The sequence below is a fragment of the Colias croceus genome, chromosome 16 (genome assembly GCF_905220415.1).
Source record: "Colias croceus chromosome 16, ilColCroc2.1".
NCBI classification, from domain to species: Eukaryota; Metazoa; Arthropoda; class Insecta; order Lepidoptera; family Pieridae; genus Colias; species Colias croceus.
In genome coordinates this window covers 7,157,340-7,170,603 of record NC_059552.1, presented here as the reverse complement: position 1 = coordinate 7,170,603, position 13,264 = coordinate 7,157,340, and the positions used below count along the sequence as shown (strand labels likewise).

General features: G+C 33.1%; 1 protein-coding gene and 1 non-coding gene across 2 annotated transcripts; one reads left to right on the top strand and one right to left on the bottom strand.

The window, feature by feature from the left end:
- Positions 1-338: 338 nt before the first annotated feature.
- LOC123698525 (T-complex protein 1 subunit gamma) lies at positions 339-11,608 on the top strand. The gene is made up of 12 exons (XM_045645180.1): positions 339-457; positions 538-599; positions 693-869; positions 1,046-1,243; positions 1,798-1,922; positions 2,504-2,699; positions 3,180-3,334; positions 3,906-4,074; positions 4,351-4,443; positions 4,729-4,843; positions 10,295-10,479; positions 11,119-11,608. Exons 1-12 carry the CDS (start codon positions 427-429, stop codon positions 11,239-11,241), a joined length of 1,629 nt encoding a protein of 542 aa, XP_045501136.1. The 5' UTR covers positions 339-426; the 3' UTR covers positions 11,242-11,608.
- On the bottom strand, positions 6,093-6,164 carry Trnap-ugg. The gene has a single exon. It is a non-coding gene; the product is annotated as a tRNA-Pro (tRNA).
- Positions 11,609-13,264: the final 1,656 nt, after the last annotated feature.

Below are 13,264 nucleotides of genomic sequence, written 5' to 3'. Positions count from 1 at the left end.
TTATGCGTGAAAACCATACATAATTACTAACCTTTCCTCTTTATAATATTAGTATAGAGAGACATACTTTACTGAAAAGAAGATAATAATTTGAATTTTATGATAAAAATTGTAAATTGTGGAATACAGCGACATCTCTTAAATTTTTTCTGTATTAATATAAGAGTTAAAAAAACAACCAAACTTATGAAAATCTAAAAGTTGAAATTCACAAAATTTATTCATTTTTTAGAGAGTATTCCAAGCATCTATAAAACAATATTTTTTTAATAATTCTGTACTTATTTATTATCTGTTTATTTTTAAATTTTATCACTGGCAATCCATATTTAGTCATCACTCAACTCACCACGCGATTCACGATTGTGATTTTGGGTCTCAATTTTTTCCGAACAATTTGAATTAACAAAATAAAATTTATTCAAAATGTACGGACAACAACCGATAATAGTTTTGAGTGAGTAAAATATGTGACATCTTGTAGATTGTTAATATTAAGCTTGATTCGTGTTTTAACAAAATAAAATGTTATTTCAGGCCAAAACACAAAACGTGAGTCCGGCCGGAAAGTTCAACTCGAGAATATAAACGCTGGAAAGGTTAATATCCTGGTGAAATTGTGTAAAAAAGTTAATTTTCGCTATCCTAAGTGATTTTCAGTCATAACTTTCATGGATTGTTGTTTATTTTAGACAATAGCGGACGTTATACGAACATGCCTTGGTCCACAAGCTATGTTGAAAATGTTGATGGATCCAATGGGTGGGATCGTGATGACCAACGACGGCAATGCTATTCTCAGAGAAATCACAGTACAACATCCAGCGGCTAAATCTATGATAGAAATTGCCAGAACTCAGGATGAAGAGGTTAGAATTTTCATTTTCTGGAATTAATTTTTCATCAGTCCTTTTAATACTGTCTATACAATTGCCTATTTAATTCAAATTTTTATCGTATACATTGATGTACTAAACTTTTTATAAATTAAAATGTAACTAAGTAGCTAGTCAATGAAAAACATTTTTTTTTATAATTATTTTAGGTTGGCGATGGAACCACATCAGTCATTGTTCTAGCTGGTGAAATGTTAGCCGTGGCTGAACCATTTTTGGCACAGAACATTCACCCCACAGTTATCATCCGGGAATACAGACAGGCGCTAGAGGATGCCATTAAATTATTGCAGGACAAGATCTCCATACCAATAGATTTGAATGACAGGGAGAAAATAAGAGAAGTGGTAAGTAATTTGATTAGTATTTAATATTCATCTTTGAATACAATACGTAAAAATGTGCACGATGGAGACAGTTATAATGTGAGAGGTATGAAATTGTTTAAAAATCGATAAAAACATGGTACAAATTTTGAAAATTAAGTATTTCAATACATTTTTGAGGTGATCTGATAAATGTTCTTTGAATTCTACTATGAGGAAAGTTTAATCAGTGTGTATTTGTCTTCATAATTTGAAACATAAATCTCCTTCTAGTGATGCCTGAATCAAATTTCTGCTTTTGAGGGAACAAAGAGTATAATTAATTTTGAAATTTTTTTATCAAAAGTTATTCTAGAGTGACATATATGTTACACTTTTTATTGCATTTATGAAAAATATATACAATTAATATATAGCAAATATATACATATAAAAACAAAGCCTAGGAAAAAAAAAACATTTAAATTTATTTCAATACCTTTTAGCAGCAGTACACTGAAGACGAACATTGTAGAATTACAAAAAGTAAAATAGTGTAGGTACTGTTTTATATACACTTCATTCTTTTGTTTTAGATCCGCTCATGTGTAGGCACAAAATATGTTGGCCGCTGGGCTGACCTGGCCGTGGACATTGCACTGGATGCTGTCAACACTGTCACAATCAACGAGAATGGCAGAGTTGAAGTTGATATTAAGAAGTGAGTTTATGAATGATTTATTTTGGTTGGAATAGTTATGGTATTTGCTATTTGAAATGTTAGGATAGTTTTTTTTTATTTTTGGATAGAATAGTTTTTGGTTGGCTATTTGAGATGTGGTTAAAAACTATCTTGTTTTTAGATATAATTGTTTAAGTCTTTTTGTTTTTACATTGATATTTTTCACATATAAAACTCCTATTAAAGCAAACTACAAAGTGATCTTTGCAATATGTGGGATTTGTGATAATAAAAAGCCAAATTAGCTCAATTTGGTTTATTATTCCTTTACAAATAATTCAAATACACTTACAAAATATATTCTATTATAAAATACAATCCTCCATTTCTTATGACAAAATCCCAATGTCAACTTCCATAGATAATCATAGGCAATCTTAATAGAAAATACAGACTAAAAATAAACTATTTATGAAACATTTCTAATTCTTTAATTGAGATAATTTTACCTATTCTCACATGTATGTGTAGGTTAGAAATTGAATAGCAACTAAATTGATACTACCTTTATTGTGAAGTTTTAACATTATGATCTTAGTAAAAATATATCTTTCTTACAGTTACGCCAAAGTGGAGAAGATTCCCGGTGGCACAGTGGAAGAATCCCGCGTGCTCAATGGCATCATGATCAACAAGGATGTGACGCACCCCAAAATGAAGCGGCTCATTGAGAACCCTCGCATCATTCTGTTGGACTGCCCCCTCGAGTATAAGAAGGGTGAAAGCCAGACCAACTTTGAGATTGTTGGTGAAGAGGTAATTTAAAAACTACCTTAGGTTTGTCTATGGGTATTTTATGTGTAATACATTCTTTAGTATTTTTAAAGAAGATAATGATTTCTATAATTCACTAAATTTCCATAAAATTCACATTAATATAGGTTTGTCATTATTTATAACTAGCTGTGCCCCGTGGTTTCATCCGCATAGCTTCCTCGATAAATGGGCCTAACACCAAAGTATATTTCAAGTTGGACCAGTGGTTCCTGAGATAAGCGCGTTCAAACAAACAAACAAACAGAGAAACTCTTCAGCTTTTTATTAGTATAGAGTATAGACTAATCTGTTGATGAATTCTTTTACTTAAACTTGATTGGTGCAATATGAAAATTAATAATGAAAAAAAAATTGGTACTACAATTTTAAAATAACATTTATTTACAATTTTCAGTTGACAAAATAAATGCAACTCGATTTCTTTGTATATTTATATTTATCATTCACACCTATTTTCAGGACTTCACGAAACTGTTGCAATTAGAAGAGGAGCACGTACAGAGACAGTGCGCGGATATCATCGCGCTCAAACCTGACGTGGTCTTCACTGAGAAGGGAGTGTCCGATTTGGCTCAGCATTACCTTGTTAAGGCTGGCATTACTGCTATTAGGAGGTGGGTGTTAGAGAGGTTTCTTAATTTATTACGTGAAATTAAAATGAAACTACTTAATTCAATAATATTTTTATTAATATATTTTTTATAATTATATTGATTCAGTTTGAGTTCTTAACTAAGTGCAAGTTTAAATTTATAAAGAATAGAAAAAATTCGATCACGAGGCGGGACTCGAACCCGCATCCTTCGCGCCATTCCGGCATTCATAAAAAGCATTTGAATGCCATAAAAAACCAAAAAATATAAATTTAAGTGCAAGTTCTTAGAAAGGTTTACTATATTGTATTTTGTGATTAAAATAATAATGATTTAAACCTCAACCTAAATGTTTTTAGTAATATGCAATTTCATTGTGTTTTAAACTTTTGTTTGATTAGAATGAATTGCATGAGCAGACCAACTGAAATGTACTAGAACAGTTTTAATATATTGGTATTTGTATTTTCTGGCTGAAAAATTTACTATACATTTTTTATGGATGTTCCTTCATACTGAATGTGTAAAACATATCAATTAAAAAATAAAAAATATAACTATTGATATAACTAATAAGTAATAACTATTTCAGACTACGTAAAACAGACAACAACCGTCTGGCCCGTGCTTGCGGCGCCACCATAGTGAACCGCACGGAGGAGCTCAAGGAGAGTGACGTCGGCACTATGGCCGGACGCTTCGAGGTGAAGAAGATCGGTGATGACTACTTCACCTTCGTCACCGAGTGCAAGAACCCCAAGGTGATGAGATTTTACTCACTTGGTTGGTGTTTTTGGTGTAATCAACGAAATTCAAAACTTTTAACAGGTTTATATTAAAACGAAAAAGTGATGTTGAAAAACTCATTTTACAATAGTTTACATTCTGCACATGTGTGTGTTTGATATTAATTTATATGATTTTTCTTTGAAAATGATTATTTTTTTTTTATTGTTTAGTGTGCGGCATTTAAAAACAATAATAAAAAGAAATGACTCATAACTTAATATTCATATTTGCATGATTCAACTTTTCAGGCGTGTACAATTCTTCTACGAGGCGCTTCAAAGGATGTGTTGAATGAAATTGAAAGAAATCTACAAGATGCTCTTCATGTTGCTAAGAATTTGGTGAGTTAATTTTATTTTATACCATCATTATTCACCATACCATATACAGGCCACAGGGTGTCCCAAAAGTCAACGTCAAGCCAAATTTTTCTGACAATGCCACACCAGTAATCAGAAAAAAAAAATATTTTTTATATAATAATATAATTATGGTAATTGTTTTCTCTTTGACCCATGATAATCACTCGCTCGTGGAAAGATTGTTAACAATTTTTTATTTATTTATCATCTCTATTAAATCTCTATTCAAAACTAAAACATCTCTTGTCTCTTATTCGTCTCCAGGTGCTAAACCCGCGTCTAGTGGCGGGCGGTGGTGCGGTCGAAATGGCGGTGTCCCAAGCGCTCGCGGCCAACGCGTCGCACAACACGCCGTACCGTGCTGTTGCGACTGCGCTCGGTGAGTTCAATTTGTTTTACTTACTTACTACTTACTCCTCTGGCGCTGAAACCCCAAAGTGTCAGTCCCCAAAAACCCCGTCGGCCCAGGGGTCGCCCCAAGTATGCCCTCTTCAGTCCTCGTTCCTCACCCATTCTTTCTACATGACCGAGCCAACGGAGCCGTTGTGCTTTGATTTCTCCAAGTATATTTGGTTCGGCCATTAGTTTTTCTAGTTCGGCATTTGTTCGGACTTTCCAGCTTCCGTCCTCTCGTCTGGTGGGACCAAAGATCTTGCGAAGAAGCCTTCTTTCGGTGACTAAAAGCTTGCGTTCTTCTTTCTGGGTCAGGGTCCAGGCTTCACACCCATACATAAGTATTGGTCTTATGACCGTTTTGTATATACGCAATTTGGTGTTTTTGCTCAGAAGCCTGGACGCGAGCACCTCATGCAAAGCTGCACCACATTTCAGGGTATTTTCAATTTGTTTTAGTAAAATTTATTGAAGCACTAGCTTTCCAGTTTCCGTCCGCATTTTCAAAGAATAACCTGCATAGTTCCCGTTCCCGTGGGATTAACGGGATAAAACTTATCGTGTTAATCTATAAAGTTACCATCTATATGGGTGCTAAATTTTATTGTAATCGGTTCAGTAGTCTTCGCGTGAAAGAGTAACAAACATACACACACATCAATCCTCACAAACTTTCGCATTTGTAATATGAGTAGGATTAGTAGGACTTTTTGAAGTGAAAATTGGTAGCCGTTTGAGCACTTTTTGGTAGATGAAATTCTTGTAAATTGGTGTGTTAGCACTTTTTGATAAAACTTTGGTAAAATTGTATGTTATAGAAAATAATACACAATAATCAATATAATGTTACACAGACAGATTCGAATATAATATAATAATAATAATCTGTATCATATTGTTGTGTCTGTGTCATATTTTTAACTAGGATCGCGACCATCCCAATGCAATTGTAAAATCGCAATTTTGCATGTTTAATTTCTATTAATATCAATAATCAATTTAATTTAATAAAAGAAACGGACAAACATAATCATTAACCAAATTGAAGACCAAAAAGTTAATATGTTGAATATTTTCGAATCAATAAAAAATATCTATTACAGAAAAAAAATTGAACTAAAATTATATTAGTAACTCGTAAACAAAACAGTCGAGTTTAATTGAATTTATGTATCTAAAATCTAAAAAAATCCTATGATTAAATAAAAAATAAAATTAATAAAAAAGGGTGAACAGGGCTCGTCCGGGATTTGAACCCGGGACCTCTCGCACCCAAAGCGAGAATCATACCCCTAGACCAACGAGCCAATTGATGTAAGTTTCTAAAATTGGCCTCTGCTTATGTTCAAGCTAATTTTACTTGATTATTTTTTAAAGGAATTCATATTGTATTTGTTTGTAATAAAGTTGAAAATTAAAGAAATTGGCTGAGTGAAAGTATGGATCATCGTGTCTATGATTATAATATTTTATGTTCACAAGTGTTTCTGCGAAACTTATTTACATAACTCATTGTTTTAAATATCTTTTCCTAACCATAGTGAAAAAATAATACATTATATTGTAGAATGTTGATACATCAAAATCGGTTCATCCAATAGAAAGTACTGAGGTAAAGTCGGTTGAAAGTACGGTTAAAATAAATTGAAATCGGTGGCACTACATTAAACTGTCCAGTAAAATTGAATATAAAAATTATGGTTTGTTTATTTAGAACTCATCAATTTTGTTTCTCGATTTATGGGGCCATAAAGGTAGGCTATTTTATTGGAAATATGATGTGTTGTATTTAATATTAGGTATTCTTTTAAGAGATTGCAATAAACACTCTGAAATAATATAATAAAATAATATTTATGAAATTATGGATTTTATTTAGGATTAAAATTAAACACAAGATACTTTTTCTAAGGGTTTTATTTTACACATGAGAGTTCACTTGGACTATCAAACAGAGCATTGTGCTATGACGTCAAATGTGGTCATGTGGCTCTAGTGGTACTCGATTTTTATTGGAAAAAATATGCCTCTAAAATAAACTACTGTTTTTTTTTATCTACGATGAAAACTAGTGTATTTGTATCTATATTTTACAATTTTGTCTCGTTTGTACCAAACACTAATTATAGTAGAGCCATTTTAATAGGCAACATTTGACAGTTCAACAAAATTCAACAACGTAACCGTAGTAACGACGACATAGAATAACATGATATTTCGTTTTGTTAAAACTGCACATTTGCTTAACTTTTTTCAATTACGACTACATATTTATAATAATAACCCAACCAACAAATCGTTGCTCTATAGAAGAGATAAGAACGTTTCAGAGGTGCTAATTGGTAGTCCTATAAGGGTGATAAGAACGTTGTATAAACCCCAAAGTGGCGCATTTATAAAGCCATTTGATGGTATTGTGTTGCTGTAGCAGCAACTCAGATGCCATTTGGACCTATAGAAGAGTACACTTATAGAATCGCGATGCTGTTATAGAGCGAAGTAGTGATATAAAAGGAACCACGATGCTGTTACAGCGCGAAATTTGTGTTTTAAGAGTAACAGCAAATCTTTTGTAGCACGAAGTTGCAATGTACGAGCCACCGCGACGCTACAATTATAGTACAAAATGGTAAATCGTGTACCAGTTGATAATACGAGTAAATGACTATAGGAACCATCATCGTGGTGTCGAGTATTAATTTTTGTTACGCTGTTAATTATGTTAGATACATAAACTGACTGGCGAATGAAATTTTACTGATAGATTATATGCATAATTACGCTGTTTTTTTAATGCCCCCCTCGAATTATTGAGTTTTAAGTAATTAAAAACTAATTTTACACCAAATTGCTGTATAGGATGCCAAATAGCAACTCCGTGGCTATTATACAACCGCAAACGAACGTAGTTTTGACAACTGTCATGCCTTAAACTGGATTAAATTAGTAGGGTTCCCTGATGTAAATAGAAAACCCATAACATTTTTTTTGTATTTTCTAGTGTAAATTCCAATTTTTAGATTCCGATCCCGAAGTGTCAAGCAGAACACTAGAGTCTGAATGGTCTGCTTCTGAATTATCACAAACCACATGATGGCTGTTTAATTGGTTTTGTTCATAGGATGTAACAGATTGTACGGAATCATTGTCCGTATTCGAAGCCTCACCTTGAATTTGTCTGTCTTGTCTGTCAATCCTTACTTACTTGTCTTACATATGTTCTAAATCCATGATTTTATTAAATAGAACCCTTCAATTAATTTACGATACGGTGCTGACAATATGGCAGGTTTTTGTTGTTTTAAAGAGAAAGAAACTCTCTTATAGGCCGTATATCTCGCGTAAGTGTCGCATTTTACTACATTAATACGCCGTTTTTGTTACATAACAGATTTATTAACTCTTTTATACAGTAAAACAGTCCTATAACTCTGACCACTCAGCTATTACACCACTGCGTTATAATGGGCAGAAAAACACTAATATAATTCAATTAGGTTACAAAGAAGTGATATAGAACTCGGATATATCACCTAATTGCTCTATTATGGAGTTTCAGCTACCACGAAGATTCACAGTGCTATAATAGCAATAAGGAAAACCATTACAACACTAAATTGTCCTATTGTAGATTTTTTTACGCCTCTATAGGCATGGGACTATAAAGGTTACCCTAGAATCGTTTATTGCACTAATTTGCTGTAAAAAAGAGACCACCAGCGCTGTTATGTGATAATATCGCCCTGTTATTGCTGTATCAAAATCTGGATAAGAGCTGCTCTATAAACGCCGTATAAAATAGTGATATAAACGTTTACATCACCTTGTTATGGGACAAATCTGCTGTGTATGATTATAGAGCAAAATCATCTCATTAAACGCTATTATACAACAAGCTTGTCACCGCGACACTGTTATACGTCATTTAAAAAGCTTTTTAGTGTTGTAAGTTATTGTTATAGGACATCTTTGCTGGTTGGGAATGACCGATACAAGTAATTTTAAGATTTCATTTTACTGATAAACCATTCTAAACACAAAATAAAATTATTAAAACCTTATTTCAATATAAATCTCGAACACCCACGTCACTCATATACAAAAAAACTCGGCTCATGAATCTGGCTCAAACTTATCAATTTAATATATGTCTGTTAATAAAAAAAATCTTGACTAAAAATGTTCATTCTCTAATTAACTTTTCCACCAATATACAACACACAAACCGTATGACTCGGCGCGCAAACAATATAGCCCTGCCCTGTACCAGGACAAGTTACGGGAAAAAGAGTATCTTATTCGAAGGAGTTCAACTGTATAATAAATTGCCTAAAAATATTAAAGAAGCCAAATCGATAACTAATTTCAAGAAATTGCTAAAGAAACATCTTTTAAACTAAATATTATAATAAAAAAATATATACCTATTATTTATAAATAAATATAAAAGATAAACATAAATAAAACCTATAAATTATACTTTTACTATTAAAATACATAATTTATATACTTAGTAAAAACAAAGTGCAAAAATAAAACTAATTTTATATCTCATGAAAATAGCATATCTTTACCTAGAACACAAGCCTTATATCTTTAGAATGTCGTTGGGGTAGTCTGAAATTATGTTTATAAAAATTACCGCCCATTTTTTGTTTTCTTGTTGTATTCTATTTGTGTTAACAAACTACTTACTACGTACAACGTTAAGCGAGCAAACATGTTTTATTAAATTTTATTATTATTTCTCTGTAAGTGATTCAAATGTAATCTTTTTGAGAAATAAATGTCTTAAACCGTAAACCGTAAACATAATAAACAATTTCTGAATTGAACAACTGACGTCGCTACAATTTTGTGTCAATAAACCTTTTTTCTTTTTAAATACCAGAGACGTTACTCTAAAAATCGCAATCTGACATCTAGAATCGAATGCATTGATTACTTGTGAATAAAAATCATCATAAATTAATAAATTCGATTGACAAATGTTTCAAATCCTTATCGATTAATTCACTTTAATCGATGTTTTTAAGCCGGTTACCTCTCTTCGAAGATAAAATTGATAGACGTCAAATGTTGCCTATTAAATTGGCTCGACTATAACTTTGTTTATTTATTTGAAACATTTAGATGACAATTGACAGAGATCAATGAAATCGAATGTTAGAAAATGCCTTACAAATTAATGTTAGTAAATTACAATTACCAATTTGTCGTTATGCGTAATGAATCGCTTTGAATGGACAAGTGTACGCATAACGGCAACTTATACATTCAAGCGTCACAATGACAAACTTTCATGCGCTGTGGCACTTAAATAAACATTTTTCTTTGCAAATGTACGAACCAAGGTAACTTATACATTCAAGCTTCACACTGACAAACTTTTAAGCGATTTGGCACACCAATAAACATTTCCTTAACAAATTTACAGAGATAATCCCCCGTACGCTGGCCCAAAACTGCGGTGCCAACACAATCCGTACGCTGACCGCACTGCGCGCACGGCACGCGGGCAACGCGGGCACAATGAGCACGTTCGGCATCGACGGGGAGACCGGCGAGATTGTGGACATGGTCGCGAGGAAGGTGTGGGAGCCGCTCGCTGTTAAACTGCAGGTTAGTGTCGTGGGAGGAGGGGAGACTGAGCCACATTGGCACAAAACACTAAACAATAGTGTAGTGCTATGGGGGGGGGGGAGACTGTTCCATATGGGCACAATACTGCGGTACGAACACCATCCATACGCTCACCGCACTACGCGACGACACGCGGGCAACTTTAGTGAGAAAGTAAAAAATGACACACACATCCAAAAATTTTTTCTTCTTTCTCTACCTCCCCTCCCCACAAAGAAAGAAATAAAAGAAGAAAACTTCATCACATACAGACACAAGCACCACATACACTTAACAAATTTTTGAAACTGCAGGTGAGAGCAGTAAAAACGAAAACTTCAGTACACACATACAAACGCACAACAAAGTGTTTTTCTTAAATTATATTTGAAATCATGCCACATTTAAATCTATACTAATATTAAAAAGTTGAAGAGTTTGTGTGTTTGTTTAAACGCGCTTATCTTAGGAACTACTTGTCTAATTGGAAAAATTATTTCGCTGTTAGATAGCCCATTTATCGAGGAAGGCTAACGCTATATATCATAACGTTAAGACCAACAGGAGTGGAGCACTGCGGGTAAAACCGCGGGGCACAACTAGTAAAATATAATACTAAACAATTTATCCAAATCACAGGTATACAAAACGGCAGTGGAAACGGCGATCCTTCTCCTCAGAATCGACGACATCGTCTCCGGGTCCAAGAAGAAGAGCGGCCAAGAGCCCGCTGCGCCCGCACAACTTGCGGGACAAGAATAATTCGCTTTTAAATATATTCATTTTTATATTAACCTGTGGCATTTTTTGTTAGAAAGAAGTAATTTTTGTTTACAGACCAAAATATAAGACCAGTGAAAAAATTATTAATTGATTACAAGCTGAAAAATCTAAAATGGGATTTAAAAGCATAAGGTCGTATTGAATGGGTGTTAAAATTTGGTACTTATTCGTTTTTAAGCTCGAATTTAAAATACACAAAATATATAAGTATGTATGTACTAAGATTTTAAATAACATCACAGTATAAAATGGAATAAGTAATTACGATCAATTGTACTAATATTAGAATTTTAAACACCATGCTTTAATACAAACAATGCAATAAGAGTCCATTTTCCGTAAAACAGGTTAACCCCTTATTGCATGAATTATTAAGGAGATGAAATAAAAATTATTTTTTTGCAAAAAAGTGTTTATTAGACCTTACATTATGAGATCAAATTGAGAAAAAAAAATATTCACTTATATTATAGAAAATATGAAACGGCGCCATATATGGACTCGTATGCAGTGTTTGTTGTATTTTTTCTGTCATATATGGCTTCGTATGCAATTAGAAAAAAGTAACTAATTAATAAAATAAAAACATATTCCGGAATAATTTCACACACACGGTTGCTAAGCCCCAAACTAAACTTAGGCTTGTATCCTGAATGCTAAAGCAACTGATATACTACATATAGTTTACATAAATCATATCCTACTAATATTATAAATGCGAAAGTTTGTGAGGGTGGACTTATGTGTATGTGTTTGTTTGTTACTCCTTCACGCAAATACTACTGAACCGACTTCTATGAAATTTAGCACACAATATAGAGGGTAACTTGGACTGACACATAGGATAGGTTTTATCCCGGAAATCCCACGGGAACGGGAACTATGCGGGGTTTTCTATGAAAACGCGGGCGAGGCTGCGGGCGAAATGTTAGTACTTTATGTGGATACCTAAATAACACCCAGAATCACAGCCAACTTATACTTCGTGAAATTGCTTGAAACAATATTTACCTTTGTCATTATAACATAAAAACACGTTATATTTTTTACATAACGTGAAGGAACGAAATTGGAACAATATGGGCATAGCTGACGGGCGTTCTTCTTCCAAATTCGATAATGACTAATCCCATCAGATCGTACAGAATCAAAGTAAAAATCTAGATGTCTTGCAGGAGTTTTTCGTAGCTTTTTTGCGGCAATTGGCGAGTCAGGAATACTGAGGAGACTCCAGAGATGCCGATGTTTCTATGTTTTTGAGAGACGACTACGTCTTTTGGTAATAAGAGCTTTCCCTGACTTTCGTATTTGCTCTGAAACGGCTAATTAAAAATCATAGAGTGGCATATAGCATGATACAGTATTTATTGATGATGATATGATATTTACATGCTTAGCAGTGAGATAAAAGTGTCCAGGATCGATACTGGAACAATCAGTGAAAGTATCCTTGAATGCATACCAAGCCGCATATGACATAATATATTTTGGACGGAATGCATACGAAGCCAAATATGACAGATTTGGAAAAGTACAAAAAACATGATTAAAAGAAAAAAATCAACCTAACCAAATGTTTAACCTTATTTTAGAATGACTAAAGAATGAAATAATATTTTTTTTCATGGCTTTACTGACCTTTTTGATATTGAAATCTTAATTTGAAAATCACAGTTTTTTCCGCGTACCCAAACCGTCGCACGCGCTAGACTAAATCTATAATATATCTGATGGATAATATTTACACTGTATAAATTAATCATATACCAATTCTCGATGAAATGCTGTTTAAGATGTAAAGTAGTTTTTTTAGATATTGTTTATAGTTAGCCTATAAAAAATTCATAAACTTCGTCGTCCATGTATGGCTTTGTATGCGGTAAGGGGTTAATATTTAAAAAATAAACATAGTTTTATACGCTAGATAACGGTTTATTCAAAATAAGTGCTTTGCTTGTAGTTGCAGTAAGATTTTAATAATTAAGATTTGTAACTGCACATT